Source organism: Terrapene carolina, unplaced genomic scaffold, assembly GCF_002925995.2.
Source record: "Terrapene carolina triunguis isolate 2854851 unplaced genomic scaffold, T_m_triunguis-2.0 Scaffold230, whole genome shotgun sequence".
NCBI lineage: Eukaryota > Metazoa > Chordata > Testudines > Emydidae > Terrapene > Terrapene triunguis.
The window spans coordinates 1,165,479-1,186,432 of NW_020664581.1; the positions used below are offsets into that span (position 1 = coordinate 1,165,479).

The 20,954-nt window shown below is 49.7% G+C and overlaps 1 protein-coding gene across 1 annotated transcript in view; it reads left to right on the forward strand.

Moving 5' to 3' along the window:
- The window catches only part of LOC112101948 (SH3 and multiple ankyrin repeat domains protein 3), a 205,631-nt gene that overhangs the window by 127,875 nt on the left and 56,802 nt on the right, over positions 1–20,954 (forward strand). The window contains exons 5-6 of the mRNA XM_026656392.1: positions 1,799–1,923; positions 19,302–19,437. Coding sequence (XP_026512177.1) covers positions 1,799–1,923; positions 19,302–19,437 — 261 coding nt within the window. The remainder of the gene's footprint in view (positions 1–1,798; positions 1,924–19,301; positions 19,438–20,954) is intronic.

Genomic DNA, 20,954 nt, shown 5'->3' on the forward strand with positions numbered 1-20,954 from the left:
ATGAAGGGGCAGCCTGTGTCTTCACAGAGAATATCAACCTGGATCTGAGCCCTGGTCTGCATTACACGCTTATGTCGGTATCATAAGTGTTATGTCTGGGGTCTGTACAGCCCCGCCGGAGGACAGGACTGGGGGCGGGGCTGGAGGCGGTACAGCCGCTCCGGAGGAGCTGCTGGCGAGGGGCACTGGCTCCTGGGAGCGGCGGCCCCACGTTCTGCTCCTTTCACCACTGCAGTTCCCGGGAGAGCCCTGCGGTTCAACAGCTACCGATTTCTATCCGCGGATATCTGCATCCATGGATATAAATTTGTATCCGCGCAGGGCTCTAGTCACGGAACATTTGGGGGGGGTCAGGGGGTTGGTACCGTACCGTATCGGAGGGAGGCTCTGGAACAGCCTCCCACTGGAGGGGGGGGGGGGGCAAAAGGCCTAGCTATTTTTAAGGCAGGTTTATGAATGGGATGGTATGATGGGCTGCCTGTGACAGACGGGATGGGAAGATCCCTTCCAGCCCTATGTCTAACGTTCCTATGTGCCAATCTTGTCCCCAGCCACGGGAGAAAGAAATTCCCCCAGAGTCAGGGATAGCCCCTGGCAGCCATAGACTGCACCAGCAGCAGCCAGAGCCCAGGAGGAGCGGTCCAGCTATGGCAAGCCCCTGTTTTTCCATCAGGGACCTAGATCCCAGCGAGGCGGGCAGCAGCAGCCCAGCCAAGGCCTTTGCTGCCTGTAAACCCTATGGCAGGTTCTCAAACTTCACTGCACCGCAACCCCCTTCTGACAACAAAAATTACTACACGACCCCAGGAGAGGGGACTGAAGCCTGAGCCTGCCCGAGACCTGCCACCCTGGGTGGGGTGGGGGGGCAAAGCCCAAAGGATTCTGCTCCAGGCAGGTGGCCTGTAACCTGAGCCCCATCCCCTAGGGCTGAAGCCCTCGGGCTTCGGCTTCAGCCCCAGTTGATGGGGCTTCCGTTTTGGCCCTGGGCGGTGGGGCTCGGGCTTTGGCTTCAGCACCGGCAAGGCCAGCCCTGGTGACCCCATTAAAATGGAGTCATGGCCCACTTTGGGGTCCTGACCCACAGTTTGAGAACTGCTGCCCTATGGCATTCCTGGAGGTGGCATTTTTCTCTCTGTTCCTGGATACCTGCAACAGACTCCTTTATGGGGGTCAGACAGCATACCCTCGCCTTCTCCCCACACTGCTCCACAGAAGGGAGCAATCCGTATTTCCCCCCAATCCCTCCCGTCCCCTAGTGATGGTTCCCAGTACCTCCTAGGCAAAATGACTCACCGTGGCTGGACAGCGAAGTCGGATGGGGTGGGTGGAGGGTGGGATGTAAGGGAGCAGGGGGTGGAGGCTGGAAGGGGATTTTGGTTGGTTGGTGGGGAGGAAATTTCATGTGTATTGGGGGCCATATTTCCTAGCCAGACGTGTGGTTAAAGTCTAAGTAAGCAGGACCCTCTTTCTGTAGGTATGTGGCTCTGGGAGAGGGACTGGGGTGAGTGGCTCTGGGCATCTTGTGGAGGATGAATGCGACTCTCTGTGTGTGAGGTAAATGTGGCTCTGGGGGGCCATTAGTAGGTTCTACAGTGATGAACATCACGGAAATGACTGTACGTAAATAAGCATTAAATCACCATGCTGCAAGAGGAGTGGGTCAGGTGCTCGGTAGAGACGCCTCTGCTTGGTCTCTGAGCCAGTTAAGCTCCTGGAGAGCTTTTTTCTAGACGTCACCAAATGTTCTGTTGCCTCCCTGCTGCATACTGCTAATTGGGGCTGGGTCTTTCTCTTTCAGCGGAGACTCCAATTGAGGAGTTCACCCCGACGCCAGCCTTCCCAGCGCTCCAGTACCTGGAGTCAGTGGATGTGGAAGGTGTGGCCTGGAAAGCAGGACTTCGCACGGGAGACTTTCTGATTGAGGTAAGCGCCCGAGGCTGAGCAGAGCTCGGTGTGCTCATTACTAAGGGTAAGATTCTGTCACGGTTATTTTTAGTAAAAGTAATGGACAGGTCATGGGCTATAAACAAAAATTCATAGAAGCCCATGACCTGTTCCGGGCTTTTACTAAAAATAACCATGACAAAAGGGGGCTGATATGGTAGGGGAGGACTGAACCTGAGTGGAGGACATGAGAGCCTGGGCACCACTGCAGAAAGGCAGGGGTCCAGCACCTACTGCCCACGGCGGCTCGGAGCTGTGGGGGCCCCCCGCTGCCCACAGCGGCTCAGAGCTCCAGGGCCCCTGCTAGCTGACTGCTCTGGCCCACCACCCTAGGGCTGGAAAATGTCACATAGGTCTCTGTATGTCATGGAATCCGTGAGCTCCGTGACATAATCTTACCCTTACTCATTACTTAAATCTCTGAATCTGCCTCCTGTCTCGGCTCCTCCAGTAAACCCTCCAGCTTCTCCAGACGTGACAGTGCAGCCAGGGAAGTCATGCAAGCAACTGTGTGCTTCCCATTGCACCAGTCAGGAAACAGGCTGACTTGGCTGTGATGGGAGGTACCCCAGGGTGAAGCCTGGAAGCTGTTGGAACCGCTGTGCCCCCTAACTAATCAGCTGGGTTGGCCTCTCACACTGCGTTGGCTGATGACACACAGCCAGCCCTTCTGGGCTCTATCACCATCCAACACGACAGCAGGTGGCACCACACCCCCAACTGAGTTACCTGCGTGCTTTACCCGAGCCACTCATGGACCAGCAATGGAGGCGCCAGCCAATTTCCCAGCTCCCCAGCCTTGCCCCCCTACTGGAGCATAAACCCAGAATTATTCCGTCCTGCACCAGTCAGGGGTCTGTACGGTGAAAGCTCATTAATTAGCCTGCTTCCCCCTCGCTATGGGGAAGATACGCAGCAGACTTTGATACAGATCTGAGATTCCCTAACACTTCACTCAAAGACACACGGGTTAAGATAAAACAGGTTTATTAGCTACAGAAAGATAGATTTTAAGTGATTTTAAGTGATAGCAAACAGATCTAAGTAGATTACCCAGCAAATAAACAAAAAATGCAATCTAAGCCTAATATACTAGATAGAATTTGAATCAAACAGTGTCTCACTCTGTTAGCTAGTACAAGCAGTTTGTAGATGTTCTATTCACAGGTAGGAATCCTCTCTTCCAGCCTGGGACCAGCACTTCCCCCAGTTGGGTCATTGTTTCTAAAGTGTTTCCAGGTATTGAGTTTGTAGAGAGAGTGAGGCCCCTTGGTGATGACTTCCCCCTTTTATAGTTTCTTCCATAGAGCGGGAACCCTTTGTTCCAAGCCAAGTTCCCAGCCCAGTTTGTGGAAAAATACAGATACCAAAATGGAGTTGAGTATCATGTGGTCTAGTCACATGCCCTGGCATGCTTGATGAGCCACGGCAGCCATTATCCATAGGCTGTCTGAAGTGTTCCCTGGTGAGGACAAGTCGTTTCCACGGCCATTGTTTTTGTTGATGGGCCATTAGCACTGTCTAGCTCAGGGGTGGGCAAACTATGGCCTGGGGGCCGCATCCGGCCCTTCAGATGTTTTAATCCGGCCCTCGAGCTCCCACCGGGGAGCAGGATCTGGGGCTTGCCACACTCCAGCTGGGGAGTGGGGTTGGGGGCTTGCCCCTCTCCACGCGTGCTGTGGCTCCGCACGGCTCCTGGAAGCAGCGGCATGTTCCCCCTCCGGCTCCTAAGCATAGGGGCAGCCAGAGGGTTCCACACTCTACCCCCACCCCAAGCGCCACCCCCGCAGCTCCCATTGGCCAGGAACTGCAGCCAATGGGAGCTGCATGGTTGGCGCCTGCAGACTGGGCAGCACGCATAGGAGCCGGAGGGGGCACATGCTGTTACTTCTGGGAGCTGCTTGAGGTAAGCGCCACCCGGAGCCTGCACCCCTGACCCCCCTCCCACGCCCCAACCCCCTGCCCCAGCCCTCACCCCCCTCCTGCCTTCCGAACCCCTCCATCCCAGCCCCTTATCCCCAGCCCCACCACAGAGCTCGCACTCCCAGCCTGAGCCCTCCCCGCCGCTCCCCAACCCTCTGCCCCAGCCCGGAGCTCCCTCCCGTACCCTGAACTCCACATTTCTGGCCCCACCCCAGAGCCTGCACCCCCAGCCAGAGCCCTCACCCCCTCCCGCACCCCAATCCCCAGTTTCATGAGCATTCATGGCCCGCCATACAATTGCCATACCCAGATGTGGCCCTTGGGCCAAAAAGTTTGCTCACCTCTGGTCTAGCTTCTTCATTGTTGTACGTGAAAGGCTAGTTGTGGGCGTTTCCAGCTTCACAACATCTTTCAGTAACACACACAGACACAACAAAACTTCATAACTTCACATACAATGACAGCACATACAATCCAACAGGATATTAACGTTCAACAGACCCAGACTTTTAGAAGGATATCTCACAAGGCAGACTTTGTACAAAACAGCCTAATTATATGACAGTGGTGAATATGAGAGTGCCAGGGTGTCACAATGTCCCCTGCCACTAACCAGGAATCATCATAATAATCAAGGTTAGAAATAGAAATGATCCACTGGATGCCGTCCAGTCCCTCTCCTGGAGGCCAGTGCAGGATTGTTCTCCGCAGGACATGTACTGGAACAGTTTGAAATATCACAGGTACTGGGGCTTCCAGCCCGGTATTGCATTGAGCTGACACAGAGCATCGCACTCTTCCAGCGTCACACCGGAGGCGCCAGCCATTTCGGCAGAAAGTCAGAGACAATCAGTAGATAGCTGTGCGCTGCCTTCCATCCGCCTTAATGACATTTTTGTATGTGGAATTTCCTGATTTTGTTAAAAAAAAACCAACCAAACTTGAACTTCTGTGGTATTATTTCCTAATGCTGCTGTATAGATAGTTAAGTATTAGAATGAAGAAAATCTTATTACCGTATATGCTAGTGTGTAAACAGATGCTCAGAATCCAGCCACACCGATCAGTAAAAAAAACAAAAAAACCCTGACCAGTGTTTACGCTGACATGGCTTGTGTGTCCATGGCTGGGGCTGGGGCGTAGCAAGACATCCTGTCTGGGGAGCCCAGCCCTTGAGTCAGGGACAATGAGTTACCTGGCATGGGAAGCATACAGAAGCTTTGTCAACATTTTACATTATTATTTAGTATTCATATGACATTCACTCCCTGAGCCCCCGGTGCTGATCCGAACCCCAGCGCGCTGGGGGCTATATTAACACACAGGCCGACACAAGGTGTGGGGGGGGATAATTGGATGGATTCACAAGAGAGTGAACTGGGGGGTTTTAGAAAAGTAGCTGCCAAGCCACTGTGAGTCCATATTTCATTATCCATGTTGAGCCTGAACTATTCCCTGCTTCATCGATTCCAAGGCCAGCAGGGACCACTGTGATCATCTCGTCTGACCCCCTGCACAGCACAGGCCAGAGACCTGCCCCACAGTAATATTAGAGGTATAGAATATCAGGGTTGGAAGGGACCTCAGGAGGTATCCAGTCCAACCCCCTGCTCAAAGCAGGACCAGTCCCCAAATGGCCCCCTCAAGGATTGAACTCACAACCCTGAATTTAGCAAGCTAATGCTTAAACCATTGAGCTATCCCTCCCTCCCGGATCTGTGTGGTTGGTTATGGCACTTTCCTTGAAACCTTCACACCTTTGGTGCCATTTGAGTCTCTGTTCTAGGTCAGACTGGTGCCAGCATCACAGCTATAGGGGCTGTTGTTCTGACTGTTGCCGAGTTTGGTTCAATGGAGTTCTTAGATCTGAGAAAAGCTAGGTACATCCAGTTCAGTTCCTGCTGCTCGTAGAGAGCCAGACAGTGGAGCAGGGACTTCATCTGAGCCTTATTTACGTCCTTGGACTGTTCTTGAACAGAAGCCTCGCTTTGGGTAGTCTACCCTGGGTGGGCCACCTGGGCCTCCCACTTCAGTAACATCATGAAAGAGATGTCCATCCAAGCCAAAGTCACCACCTCTTAGAAAGGGAAAGAAACTTGTGGCGGCGTGGCCACCCTGCAATGTGGTAGTGGCAAATGTGGTTTCTGCCGATCAGAAGACAAGGAGGAAGAACCAGTGAGCAGAGTGAAACAGAAACTTCCCCACTGGACAGGTCATCCCGTAATAATCCATCATTGGGTTTCTTAACCTTCCTGAAGCATTTTACAGTGTCCCATGTCAGAGACAGGCTACTGGGCTAGATGGTCTGATCCAGTAGGACTATTCCTTTGGTCTGACATGGCCTCTTGGGCCCAATTTATACCAGAGGAAACTAGGCAGGAGTTTCTTGAACTCTTTAAGAAGGGCTGGAAGGAGTCAAAGCACTCCTTGATGGCTTCCTTTCACATCTCCGACACCGAAACCAGGTCTTCGGCCACAGCTGTCACTTTTCCATTCCAAGGCTGAGGAGGTTTTTAAAAACTGAAGAGCCCTCAAGGCAAGAGCCAGGCATTCGGACCTGAGCCAGCCCACCGTCTGAGGGCTGTCAGCCTCCTGTTCCAGCTGTTCTCAGGGACAGCACAATCCAGAGCCAGACACCAGGGAAGCTAGACAAACCTTGCAGGGGCGTTAGGGAGCCTCCCCTCTGCATCTCTGCAGCCTCAGTGGGCGCTGAGTCTAGGACTGAGGATATATTTAGGCTTGGCAGAATTCACTTTGTATTTTTATATTATTTTGACAGATAATATCAGTGTTTATTTTAAGCATTTTTTCCACAGTTGTGAAAAATTATGTGGGGGGGTCAGACAATTATTTAATGACAGTAAAAGTTGAGAGTCAAGAAGTTGGAGCTTTATAAACTGTTAAACATCACATGTCCAAATATACAAAGTAAATGTCCTTAAATCCGCAAATCCCAACCGGTTTTACAGTTCATTCACTAGTCCATTTGCAACAAGCCTAATTCAAAATTCTAAATCACTGGGTTTTGACTCTAATAATTTCTGAAGCAGCATTTTTCTTATTTTGCCTATCTGTACATTTCTGTTGTTATTGATGGAAATATTTTTTTGTTGGTTTCTGCCTGCACAGTGAAATTGATAACCAACATATACCGATACAAATCTAATTCTTCCAAGCCTAGATATACTAGAAGGCTCAGAGACAGCTCTGAAGTTAGATCTGCCTTCTCCATTTATCTCACCTTTTGGGGAATGCTTAACCCAACTTGTTCCAGCATGGCAGAAGATCTGTTTGGACTGTTGGGTCCTGGAGATCATCATTCGGTTTTGTGAGATCGTTTTGTAGCTCTTCGCAGTCTGCTTTGGACTTAACAATCTTGACTAGTTTTGTATCATCTGCAGATTTTGCCATCTCACTGTTTACCCCTTTTTCCAGATCATTTATGAATATATTGACTAGGTCTGAGCCCAGTACAGACCCCGGGAGGACACCACTATTTACCTCTCTCCATTCTGAAAACTGACCATTTATTCCTACCCTTTGTTTCCTATCTTTTAACCAGTTACTAATCCATGAGAGGACCTTCCCTCTTATCTCATGATAGCTTACTTTGCTTAAAAGCCTTTGGTGAGGAACCTTGTCAAAGCTTTTCTGAAAATCTAAGCACACTATATTCACTGGATCCCCCTTGTCCATATGCTTGTTGACCCCCTCAAAGAATTCTAGTAGATTGGTGAGGCATGATTTCCCTTTACAGAAACCATGTTGACTCTTCCCCAACAAATTATGTTCATCTATGTGTCAGACAATTTTACTATAGTCAGGCTTACCAGCCTGTAATTGCCGGGATCACCTCTGGAGCCCTTTTTTAAAATTGGCGTCACATTAGATATCCTCCAGTCATTTGGTACAGAAGCTGATTTAAATGAGAGGTTACAGACTACAGTTAGTAGTTCTGCAATTTCACGTTTGAGTTCCTTCAGAACTCTTGGGTGAATACCATCTGGTCCTGGTGACTTATTGTTGTTTAGTTTATGAATTTGTTCCAAAACCTCCTCTAATGACACTGAGCATAGCTCAGGTTTGGGAATCTCCCTCACATCCTCAGCCGTGAAGACCGATGCAAATAATTCGTTTAGTTTCTCCGCAAAGGCCTTATCATCCTTGAGTGCTCCTTTAGCATCTCAATCGTCCAGTGGCCCCACTGGTGCTTCTGATGTACTTAAGAAAAAAAAATTGTGGTTACTTTTTGAGTGTTTGGCTAGCTGTTGTTCAAATTCTTTTTTGGTCTTCTGTAGCAAGCCGCCAACTCACCGGCGTGGCAACTCCTGCTGGTCAGTCTGGGAATTAGCTCATCCAGCTCAAGAGTGCCCTCCTCCGGCCAGTTTCTCCCTGTCCTTACTTGCCCCTCTGCAGTCCCTTTATCTCCTCCAGTTCAGGCCACGTGTCCCTCCCGGACCACGGTGCCCCTTACCTTGGGGTACTGCCCCCCCCAGCAGTGTCCCCACACTCTGGGTCTCCCCTCCGTAGGGGAACCCAACCCCCCCTATACCCACTTTGTCTCAGTGGCTACTGCCAGTCATCATCTAGCCCCTTCTCTCAGGGGCAAACTGCAGTCTGTCACGGCCACTCATCACTGGCAAGGGGGTTGGACCTGCTGCCTTTCTAGCCCAGCTGTCTCCTTTCAGCCTAGTAACTCCCTCAGCCTGGGGACCCACCAGGCCAGAGCTCCTCAGCTCTGCCTCAGGTACCCTGCTGGCTCTCCCAAGAAGCCTGGTCCTCTCTGCTCCCCAGCTGGAGCAAGAGTCTCTACGAGGCAGCTAGGTCCTTCTTGCTCCACTGCTGGAGCAAGACTCACTTCCTTTCCCCAGGAGCCCTTCTTATACTGGCCCATCTGGGCCCTGATTGGCTGCCTCAAGCCTGCTCGTGATTGGCTCCCTGGGGCAGCCCTTTCCCAGGGCTGTTTTTAACCCCTTCCAAACCGGAGTGGGGTGACCGCCCCGCTACACCTTACTAATTATATTTTTACACTTCATTTGCCAGAGTTTATGCTCCTTTCTAATTTCCTCACTAGGATTTAACTTCCACTTTTTAAAGGATGCCTTTTTGTCTCTCACTGCTTCTTTTACTTTGTTGTTTAGCCACGGTGGCTCTTTTTTGGTTCTCGTGCTATGTTTTTTAATTTGGGGTATACATTTAAGTTGATCCTCTATTATGGTGTCTTTAAAAAGTTTCCATGCAGCTTGCAGGGATTTCACTTTTGGCGCTGGACCTTTTAATTTCTGTTTAACTAACCTCCTAATTTTTGTGTAGTCCCCCTTTCCGAAATGAAATGCTACAGTGTTGGGCTGCTGTGGTGTTTTTCCTGCCACAGGGATGTTAAATTTAATTATATGATGGTCACTGTTACCAAGTGGTCCAGTTCTATTCACCTCTTGGACCAGATCCTGTGCTCCACTTAGGACTAAATCAAGACTTGCCTCTCCTTTGGTGGGTTCCAGGAGTAGCTGCTCCAAGAAGCAGTCGTTTAAGGTGTCAAGAAACTTTATCTCTGCATCCCGTCCTGAGGTGACATGTACCCAGTCAATATGGGGATAGTTGAAATCCCCCATTATTATTGAGTTTTTATTTTTACAGCCTCTCTAATCTCCCTGAGCATTTCACAGTCACGATCACCATCCTGGTCAGGTGGTCGATAGTATATACTACTGCTATATTCTTATTATTCAAGCATGGAATTACTCTCCATAGAGATTCTGTGGTACAATTCGGTTCATTTGAGATCCTAGAGTATTCCCCATGTCCCCTTTGGTGCCCATGGCTCACCCGTCTAGTCAGAGCCCACAGGCACTCAGGCCTCATCCCAGGCTTCTGAGAAAATGCCCCATAATGATCCTCGGTGGGCAAGGACATACGCCTCCCACTCCCCTGCCAGCTGCACCGCCCCTCTCCTCCGGCTCCCAGTGATGGCTGGCAGAGGGGGAGGGAGGCACTTCCAGCAATGCCACCCTACTAGGGCTGTGATCGAGGAGGGGGTGGCGGTGAAGAAACTCCCTCCTGGGGTGTGAGACACCCCTCTGCTGTCCCCCATCCAGGCTGGAGGGGGTGGTAGAGAGACACCCCCCCCAGCACCAAGAGTGGAGTGAGGAAGCAGAGGGGCTGTGGAGGAAATAGAAGCCCCACACTAAGGAGAGCAACAGGCCGGGGCACAGCAGCATCTGTGACGAGGTGGGGAGTGGGGCGCGGCGGGTGTCAGGGCGGGGGGGCGCCGGATAAATGAACTGGGGGTTGGGGAAGGGAGCTTGGTGTGGAAGATTATCAGGGGAACTCTGTTCTGTTCAGGTTCTTATGTGGCCCTTTTTATTGCGATAGCTGAGCAGCATGCAGTGAGTGGCGGTACAAGCAGGTGTCCCGTGCGGGTCTCGCTTTCTCTCCATCCCCAAGGAGGAATTGTGTGGGCTTCTTAAAAATACCGTAGCACGTTACATGTGCTCTATGCTGACGTACGTAAAGGCTGGCCAGAGCGATGTGCTTGGCACTTGGAGGGGAAGGGGGTGAGGTTTTGGTGATGCTTAGTGCTGGGGGAGTTCGTTCCACAGGAGAAAGCTCTGTCTCCTGCACAAATGAGCTTCACCGTCGCAGTGGACACTAGAGCTCCCAAGTGCAGTTTCCCCTCCCCCCAGGGCTCTAGGTGATCTTTTAGCTACCTGCGGCCTTGAATATGAGGACCAAGACCTTGAACTCGACTTGATAGTCTTTGGTATCAATTAGCTAATTACCAATTAGCGAGCAGAGGACAGGTGGGATGTGCTTGCGGTCGCCCGTGCTGCTGAGGAGACATTGCAGGGTTCTGTACCAATTGGAGTTTCTTTTGGGTGACTCTTTCATGCCCAGGCATAGTGCATTGCTGGAATCCAGGCAGGAGGTAACAAAAGCATGTATAAATGAAGCCAGGTCATCGTCTACAGGGATGGGACAGAGTCTCTTAGCCAACCACCACTCTCCAACTGCCCAGGCCAGGCTGCGCAAGGAGGAGTTTCTGAGCTCAGGGGCTCCCCCAGCCGTACACCGCCTGATTCCCATGCCTGTGGGAAGGGGGCACCCAGGAGCTGGCCTGCTGGCTCTCCAGGGGTGAGCCCTGCTGCTTGTGCCTCCCCGCCCGGCTGGCAGCTCCAGCCCCGGGCTCGCCCGCACTCACCTCCTCTCCGGCAGCCCAGGCTCACCAACACTCGGATGGTGTCCCCCTGACCACAGCGCCCTGGGTGGTCACCCACCCCTAAGGCCGGCGCTGGTCCCATAGGAAGAAAATCTAAGGGGAAAAGGCATTCAGGAAAGCTGGCAATTTCTCAAAGAGACAATAGAACATAAGAATGGCCACACTGGGTCAGACCAAAGGTCCATCAAGCCCAGTATCCTGTCCTCTGACAGCGGCCAATGGCAGGTGCCCCAAAGGGAATGAACAGACAGGTTATCATCAAGTGATCCATGCCCTGTCACCCAATCCCAGCTTCTGGTAAACAGGGGCTGGGGACACCATTCCTGCCCATCCCTGGCTAATAGCCATTGATGGCCCTATCTTCCATGAATCTATCTAGCTCCCTTTTGAACCCCGCTATAGTATTGGCCTTCACAACACCCTCTGGCAAGGAGTTCCAGAGGTTGACAGTGCGTAGTGTGAAAAAATACTTTCTTGTGTTTGTTTTAAACCTGCTACCTATTAATTTCATTTGGTGGCTCCTTGTTCTTGTATTATGAGAAGGAGTAAATAATACTTCCTTATTTGCTTTCTCTATACCACTCGTGATTTTATATACCTCTATCATATCCCCCCTTTAGTCGCCTCTTTTCCAAGCTGAAAAGTCCCAGTCTTATTAATCTCTCCTCATACGGAAGCCGTTCCATACCCCTAATCATTTTTGTTGCTCTTTTCAATTCCAATATATCTTTTTTGAGATGGGGTGACCACATCTGCATGCAGTCTTCAAGATGTGGGCATACCATGGATTTATATAGAGGCAATATGATATTTTCTGTCTTATTATCTATCCCTTTCTTGATGATTCCCAACATTCTGAGGCATCATCATCCCAACATTCCCAACAATATTAGAGGCACTACAGCAAACAATCCCGATGCGCAGGAGAGATAGGAAAAACAGAAAGTGTCCAGTATGGCCCCACCAGGAGCTCTTTAGTGACCTGGAAATCAAAAAGGAATCCTACAAAAAGTGGAAACCTGGTCAGATTGCGGAGGAGTATAAAAGAACAGCACAAACATGTATGGACAAAATCAGAAAGGCTAAGGCAAAAAAAGCAAAGGACATAAAGGGCAGTAAGAAGAGGTTCTCTAAATACATTAGGAGCAAGAGATGACAAAGGAAAGTGTCGGTCCTCTAGTCAGAAGAGCTAATAAGGAATGACATCAAGAAGGCTAAGGTGTTCAGTGGGTATTTTGCTTCAGTCTTCGATAAAAAGATTAAGTGTGACCAGATGCTTAACACAATTAACATTAACAACAAGGGGGTGGAACACAATCCAGCACAGGGGAAAAACAAGTTAAAGATTATTTAGATAAATCGGATGTATTCAAGTCTACAGAGCTTGACAAAATTCACCTTAGGGGACATAAGGAACTAGCTGAAGCAATGTCGGAACGGTGAGCGTTATCTTTGAGAACTCCTATAGAAGGGGTGAGGACTCATAGAGTTTAAGGCAAGAAGGGACCATCGTAATCCGAGGACTGAAGAAGGGTAAACAAAGCACCTATCTTTAAAAGGGAAACAAAGAGGACCTGTGGAATTATAGACCAGTCAGCCTAACTTCTATACCTGGAAAGATAGTGGAACAAATTATTAATTTGTAAACAACTAAGGGATACTAGGTTATTAAGTAATAGCCAGAATGGATTTATCAAGAACAAATCATGCCAAGCCAACTGAATTTTCTTCTTTGGTACGGTTACTGGCCAAATGGATGGGAGAAAGCAGTAGACGTGATATATCTTCATTTTAGTAAGGCTTTTGACCCAGTCCCACATGACGTTCTTGTAAGCAAACTAGAGAAATGTGGTTAGATGAAGTTATGATAAGGTGGATGCACAACTGGTTGAAAAACCATTCTGAGAAAGTAGTTATCAATAGTTCACTGTCAAACTTGGAGGATGTGTCTAGTAGGGTTTTACAGGCTCCTGGATCCAGCACTATTCAATATTTTCATTAATGACTTGGATAATGCAGTGGCGAGTATGCTTATAAAATTTGCAGATGACACCAAGTTGGGCGGGGTTGCAATGTGATGCCATTGCAAAATAGGCTACTATCATTCTAGGGTGTAGTAATAGGAGTGTCATACGTAAGACATGGGAGCTAATTGTCCCACTGTACGAGGCCTCAGCTGGAGTACTGTGTCCAGTTTTTGGCGCTACTCTTCGGGAAAGATGTGGATAAATTGGAGAGAGACCAGAGGAGAGCAACAAAAATGTTTAAAAGTTTAGAAAACCTGACCTACAAGGAAAGGTTAAAAAAATTGGGTGTTTAGTCTTGAGAAAAGAAGTTTGAAGGCAGGACCTGATAACAGTCTTTCCATATAAGGGGTGTTATAAAGATGACTTTGATCAGTTGTTCTCAGTGTCCCCTGAAGGCAGGACAAGAAGCAATGGGCTTAATCTGCAGCAAGGGAGATTTAGGTTAGATATTAGGAAAAGCTTCCTAACTCTAAGGGTGGTTAAGCTCTGGAACTTTCAAGGCAGGTTGTGGAATCCCCGTCACTGGAGGTTTTAAGAGCGGGTTGGGCAAACACCTGTCAGGGACACTAGGTTTACTTGGTCCTGTCCTGGCGCAGGGGGCTGGACTAGATTACCTCTGGAGTTCCCTTCCAGCCCTACGATTCTATGATTCTGTGATCTACACGGGATTGTGCTCCCCACTTGGTATCTGGATCTGATGCTTGCTTTGTGAGGGCAGACTTACATCCTTGTTTAGCTAGAACTCAGCCCACCACCTTCATGAGGGCTGCACGGCTCGCTGGGCTCCTCCCATGGGAATGTGCAGAGGTCAGCCTGAAGAAGGAGGATCGGTCCCTCCCCAGTAACCGTCAGTCTTGGTGTGTATTGTCCCTGCACGGTCACGCTCCCTGCCCGCTTTCCCCTCTCCCTTGGAGTTCCACTCGCGTCGGCCCCGAGAGGCTCGCGGAGGGGACTGCTCCAGTTGGGGCTTCATGAGCCTTCTTTTCCTTTGGCTGCTCACGCTGGTGCAGCCCCGTGGGCACAGCTTTCTGGGGGCACCAGAGCCCAGCGGTGCTGCAAGACCCACCTTGCCCAGGTGTGGCTGCTCTAAGCACAGCTACGCGGCCAGGAGCTGGGTGTTCTGGAGCCAAGTCTGCTGTTCCTGCTCATGCCCCAGGCTGTAGGACTCCTGCCGACTCCCCTGCTCTGGTCTCCACCCCTCAGCGTACCAGTAGCCACCCCTGCAGCCCTGACTTTCCACGCTGAGATCAGACCAGCGCCATGACCCTCAGCTGCCCAGCCTCCCTGGCAGTTAGAGCAGCCGGGGGCCCACTGGAAAGGTTACCATTGGCGTCAGCTCCATAATGGAGCTGGTGCCGGCAGAAGATGTCACACCGTGGGGGTCAGCTCCACCACATGGCTGACATGCCCTTCCCTCTTCCTGACACGGCAGGGGCAAGGGGGTGCAGGAGGCGGCTACTCCAGTGCAGATTTAACTCCCCTCCAGGGACACTTTGAGCCACATCACAGGGGTATCTGGGCGTTGTAACGGCCCGTGATACACAAGAGGTCAGACTGCGTGAGCTGGTGGCCGTTTTCGGCTTAAACTCTGTGATGCTATTAAATTGTTGTTAATGATGCAGAAAATCGTTAAATCTCAGGAGAAATTTCCTAACTGTCAGAGCAGTAGGACAACGGACCAGGCGCCAGCTCCTTGACTGGAGGGTTTTAGGAGGAGGCTGAGGAGCCATCTGTCTCGGATGGTTTAGACACAGCACATCCTGCATCTCGACGGGGGTATACTAGGTGACCCTTGTGGTCCCGTCTAGCCCTGTGGGTCTGTGATTCTGTGGAAAGGCAGACGTGTTCAATAACTGTTTCTGGTCTGAGTTTGTAAAGATGCAGGATGATCTAATCGTATCACATGAGGATGATGAAGTATTTTCCATTCACTAGTAACTGAGCAGGATATTGGATAACTTCTACTAGGGAGAAACATTTTCAAACCAGCAGGTCCAGATAACTTGCACTCCTAAAAGAGTTCACTGAGGAGCTCTCTGTCCCGCAGATGTTAATTTTTAATAAATATTGGAATACAAGGAACACTCCAGAAGAGTGGATGCTAATGTTGTGCTGGTAGTCAAACGGGGCAAGTGGCATGACCTGGACACATGTAGGCTGGCTAGTCTATCAGTTCTAAGCAAAATAACAGAAAAACCAATACAGGATTCAACTAATTAAGGCTTAAAGGATAGGAATGTAATTAATGCCAGCTAGCATGGTTTTATGGAGCATCGGTCTGGTCCAACAAACCGGATTTAGTTCTAGGATGCGATTACAAGTTTGGTTGATGAAGACGACTGCGTAGATGTAATATACTTAGACTTTTGTACAGCGTTTGCCTTAGTACCACAGGACATTCTGATTACAAAATTAGCACTGTACAGATCGGTAGAGCACATGTTAAATGGATTAAGGAGTGGCTAACTGACAGATCTCAGACAGCTGTTGTCAGTGGTGAATCAACATTGCATGTGAGTGTTTCTAGTGACGTGCCACATGGATCGATTCTAGGCCTGATGCTACTCACCATCTCCATCAATGATCTGGGAGTGAAACATGAAATCACTGCTGATACAATTTGTGAATGACACAGAGGTTGGTGGAGTGGTGTATAGTGACAAGGACAGGGCAGTCATACAGAGCGATCTTGATCGCTTGATAAGCTGGGCCCACTCAAACAAAATGCCTTGTAATATAGCCAAATGCAAAGTTATATATCTAGGAACAAGAAATGCTGGCCATGCCTACAGACTGGGCCTGTGTTCTGGAAAGCTGCGACTCTGAAAAGGATTTAGGGGTCTGTCAGGTTCCTTCCCCACTCTGAACTTTAGAGTGCAGATATGGGGACCTGCATGTGAACCTCTAAACTGAATTACCAGCTTAGATCTGCTTTTGCTGCCACCACCCAAATAGTTTGAGTCATTTGGGAAACTCTGTCTTCCCCCCCAAAACCTTTCCCTCCCTGGGTAGCCTTGAGAGACTCCTCCACCAATTCCCTGGTGAACACTGATCCAGACCCCTTGGATCTTAAAACAAGGAGGAATTAATCATTCCCCCTCCTTTCCCCCACCAATTTCTAGTGAGTCCAGATCCAATACCCTTGGACCTTAAAACAAGGAAAAATCAATCAGGTTCTTAAAAAGAAGGTTTTTAATTAAAGAAAGAAAGGTAAAAAATCATCTCTGTAAAATCAGGATGGAAAATAACTTTACAGGGTAAACAGATTCAAAGAGCCCAGAGGAACCCCTTCTAGCCTTAGGTTCAAAGTTACAGCAAACAGAGGTAAACTCTCTAGCAAAAAGGAACATTTACAAGTTGAGAAAACAAAGATAAACGTAACATGCCTTGCCTGGCTGTTACTTACAAGTTTGAAATACGAGAGACTTGTTCAGAAGATGTGAAGAGCCTGGATTGATGTCTGGTCCCTCTCAGTCCCAAGAGCGAACCACCACCAAAACAAAGAGCACAAACAAAAGCCTTTCCCCCCCCGCCCCCCAAGATTTGAAAGTATCTTGTCCCCTTATTGGTCCTTTAGGTCAGGTGTCAGACAGGTTACCTGAGCTTCTTAACCCTTTCCAGGTAAAAGGATTTTGGTGTCTCTGGCCAGGAGGGATTTTATAGTATTGTACACAGGAAGGCTGTTACCCTTCCCTTTATAGTTATGACAGGGTCGGAGTACACAAGCAGCTCAACTTGCTCTCCCAATGCTATGCGATTGCAAAAAAAAAAAAGCCCTAATGCAATTCTTAGATGTATAACTAGAGGAGTAGCAAGTAGGCGCAGTAAGGATTTGATTTTACCTGTGTATATGGCATTGGTGAGACCAATACTGGAATACTGTGTACAGTTCTGGTGTCCACATTTTTAAAAGGATGTTGAAAAATTAGAGACTATGACCTCCTGAATATCACAGGCCTTTTCATTTTGCCCAGTTACTCCTGTATTTCACCCAATAGTTTGTTTGGCTAGAGCATCTCTTCCAGAAAGGCATCTAGGCTTGGTTAGATGACATCAACTCTCTTTGGAGTTTGTTCCAGTGGTTAATCAGCTGCACTGTTAATAAATCTAATTGGTCTGTCTTTAATTTCAAGCCGTTGGTTCTTATTATGCCTTCCTTTGCCTTTGGTACCTGGCATTTTCTCTCCGTGAAGGTACTTATACAGTGTAATCAAGTCACCTTTCAATCTTATTTTTGATAAGCTAGACAGATTGAACTCCTTCAATCTCTCACTGTAAGGCCTTTTTCCAGATCTCATCTTTTTCTTTTTTTTATGTTCTCTGCAACCTCCAATTTTTCAACATCATTTTTAAAATGTTGACACCAGATCTCTATGCAGTTATTCCCACACTGGTCTCATCAATGCAGCGTAGAGAGGTAACATCACCCCCCTCCTACCTGCTCCTCTTGTCACACAGGGGTGATGTGGATATAAATTCCTTTAATGTTTGAGAGTCTCTCCGATGCTGTGTGGATGAGCACCGTAGAAAAGACCACGAGGAAATGAATAATGCTCTATTCAGGGCAGGCTTTGGCTGATGTCCAGTACATAAGGCAAGGGTCACTAAAAGAAATATGAAAAAAAATATTGAACAGCTGTTCATCCTGTGCACTGAATGAGCCTGTGGTCCTGTGGACGACGGTCTCATAATGCATGTGCACAAAGGGGCACAATTAATGTTGCACAGGCAACATAAACTGGCTTGATTTCACAACCTTAATAGTGTTCTTTTATCATATAGATTGTCTTTTTAAAAATTTATTTTATTTTAATTCTATTACCAATAGATAAAGTAAGTGTCAACTGTCCTCATCTGCCCGCCATCTAGCCCCATTAATGAACTCACGATCACAATACTAGTGGCTCTTGGAGTATCCAGCACTTTTCATCAGTAGCTGTCAAAGCACTTTACAAAAGTGGGTACTCAGTGGTATCCCACCTCTATGTTACAAAGGAGGTGACTGAGTCACAGAGAGCTGAGGCCAACACTTCCAAGCATAGGTGCCTACAGCTAGGCATCCATGGTTAGGCACCTAGATCTGTGCTCTGATTTTCAAAAGCGCTGCACACCTCCACTTACGAGGTTCCTGTGCTCAGCACCTCTCAAATTCAGGCCACTTGTTTAAGTGACTAACGGGTGCCTGATTTTTTCATTTCTTCCATTTCGTGCTAGTCTACATCTTATTGCATGTCATGAGGCCTTGGATCACAACCAGACTGTTTATGACCCAAGAAGTCTTTAAAAAGCTGGATACTAGCACTAGAAACTGGGGGAAGAATGATAACCAACATGGCGCCTACTGATTGCTGAAAAAATTTAACAAACATGATGATAAGAGAGGAAATTCTGGGGAATTAAACTCAGGGCTAGAAACCAGAAATTCCTGGGTTCTCCTTTGAGTGATTGTCCATACCCGTATTCCACTCATGGTGTGCATGCTTCCCACGTGCCTGAGATCAGAGTTGTTTGCCTAGCAATGTCCAGCGTGGCCACAGATGTTACAGCTCATTACTATGCCAGTTGGTGTCACCGTAGTAGATTTTTCAGAGTAGGTTCCTTTGTACCAGCAGATTGCTTATTTTTCTTCCTAGTTCTAAGTCTCCTGGTTTCAAACACTGGCCCTTATGTATGGTGCTGTGCCCATAAAACACGTTAATTCTGTTTGGGGGAGTCGTCGTCCACGGTAAATGTGCGATATGTAAGTCATTTACACCTAGGTCTTGACAGGGAGGCTCATCTCCAGATATTTCTAATGGACACATCAATGAGACGGGCTTTGGCCCCCGGGTCGCTTGACCCCACTGTACACGAGCTGACTGTATCTGAGTGCTTCTGTTAGCACGGTCTCTGCAACATCTGAAATCCCATTAGCTATGGCTTCAGACCTAACACTGACTCCCTCTGTGATCTTGGACAGTTCACGTCCCCTGTCAGCCTCAGTTTCCCCATCTGTTAACTATTAACTACAGAGCTCTGTGCAGGTGACCTGGGTTTCCTGTCCCCGACCCTGCTTCCTGCTGCACACACATCTCCAGTGTGCTCTGCAAGTTCAGAACGTAGCCTGGGGCCCCTAAGCCCCCTGTGTTCCTGCTGCCTGCTTGCTGTGGTTGGGCAGCGTTTGTGCTGATCAGTGTCTCTTTGCATCCCAGGTGAATGGTGTGAATGTGGTAAAGGTAGGGCACAAGCAAGTGGTGTCGCTGATCCGGCAGGGGGGAAACCACCTGGTGATGAAGGTCGTCTCTGTCAGCCGCAAGCCAGAATCAGAAGAAGTCGTCCGGAAGAAGGGTAGGTGTGGAATGGCCTGGTATTTCTGAGCAATGAACGAGTGAGCTCCGTCTCATTCTGCAGGTTGTCCCCCCGGCTCAGCCTAGCCATTCGTTACGCTGGGTTCAGTCTCCCACCAGCCCAAGCTCTCGGTACCTCTGGAAGCTTTTCTCTGCTGCCAGGGCCTGTTATCGCTCTTCCCCTGGGGCCCTTATCTCACCAGCCCGGCACATTTAACCGGTGGGGCGCTGCCTGACAGTGAATTGAACCTCCAAGCTAAAAGCGTGAGTGGCTGCAGTGTGAGCTGAAGAGCTGTGCCCCTGCTGCAGGCACCGTAACCACTCATATCCTCGCCAGATTGGCACAGCGTGGGCTTGGACCCGTGGGTAATACATTGCCACTAGTTACCCAGGACCTGTTTACTGCCCTGGCCCAGCCCAGCGAAGGGGAGAGCCGCTGCTTGCTGCTCTGTCCCTGGTGACGGGAGACTGGCTCCCTGTCTGTGAAGCTAGACGGGGGTTTCACAGCAACCGTGGGGAGGAAGTGAAGGTGCAGTGGCTCTCTGGGTGCAGCCTGAGCTAAACCAGGCCGGAGGGACCAGCCAGCCTGCACAGACACCCCTGGGATGCACTTAGCACAGGAGACACTGCAGCCTACGGGCACCACGTCGGCCAGAGCACTGGACTGCGCGAAGCAGGAGAAGGTGTCCCAGCGCAGGATAAGTCTCAGGCTGGCGGCTCCAGCCCGGATAGAACAAGGGAGTCCTGTCCAGAACAACGTACCAGAGACCAGTGGTCCCAGGCACCTCGGGCTCAGGATGGCATGTCCAGGGCTCCCCCTTGGGCTGAGAGAACCACCCGGACTCTGGCTCTGTGGGGTATCCTGAAGTGCCCCCTCTAGCTTCTGCCCAGCAGAGCCCCCCAGTGTTCACCAAGAGATGGAGGGCTGGAATCTCCACTCAGAGCTCAGGGGAATTAGGGGAGGGGGGCCACAGGGAGCCAGGCGTGGCTTCCTTATCCTGAGCCATGGAGGCTCTTAGGCTCTTTAGCCAATGGAGGACAGGGCAGAGCAGAGCTCCGTTCCACCATGCCTCCCTGCCCTGCGCCTCACCCCTTTCCCGGGCCCTTGGGGGGTCTGGCAGCTTTATGCAGGGGAATTATTCACGCAGCATCTACGTAAGCAGCTGTAGAGGACTGGAGAATTCAGCCCTGAGTTTATAGGCTTTCCTTGGCAAGCTGTTGCACCCACAGGCCACCCAGCATGGACCCAAAGACACGTGAGGCTTTGGCAATTCCCAGGCTCTGTGCAGGAGGAGTCTTTGCAAAGTGCTTGTCAGGAGAAGGGAATTTCTTCTAGTTTCTGGCACAGCTCCTGCCTTCTAGAGCTTTTCCCAGTCTGGCCAAAGGGGCTTTTCTTCAAGGGTGGAGAGGTGCCAGGTGGGGATTGTGCCCCTGGCCTGGAGCGGGAGGTACCAGATGCGGATCATGCCCCTGGCCCAGAGGGGAGGGGCCAGGTGGGGATCGTGCCCTTGGCCCAGA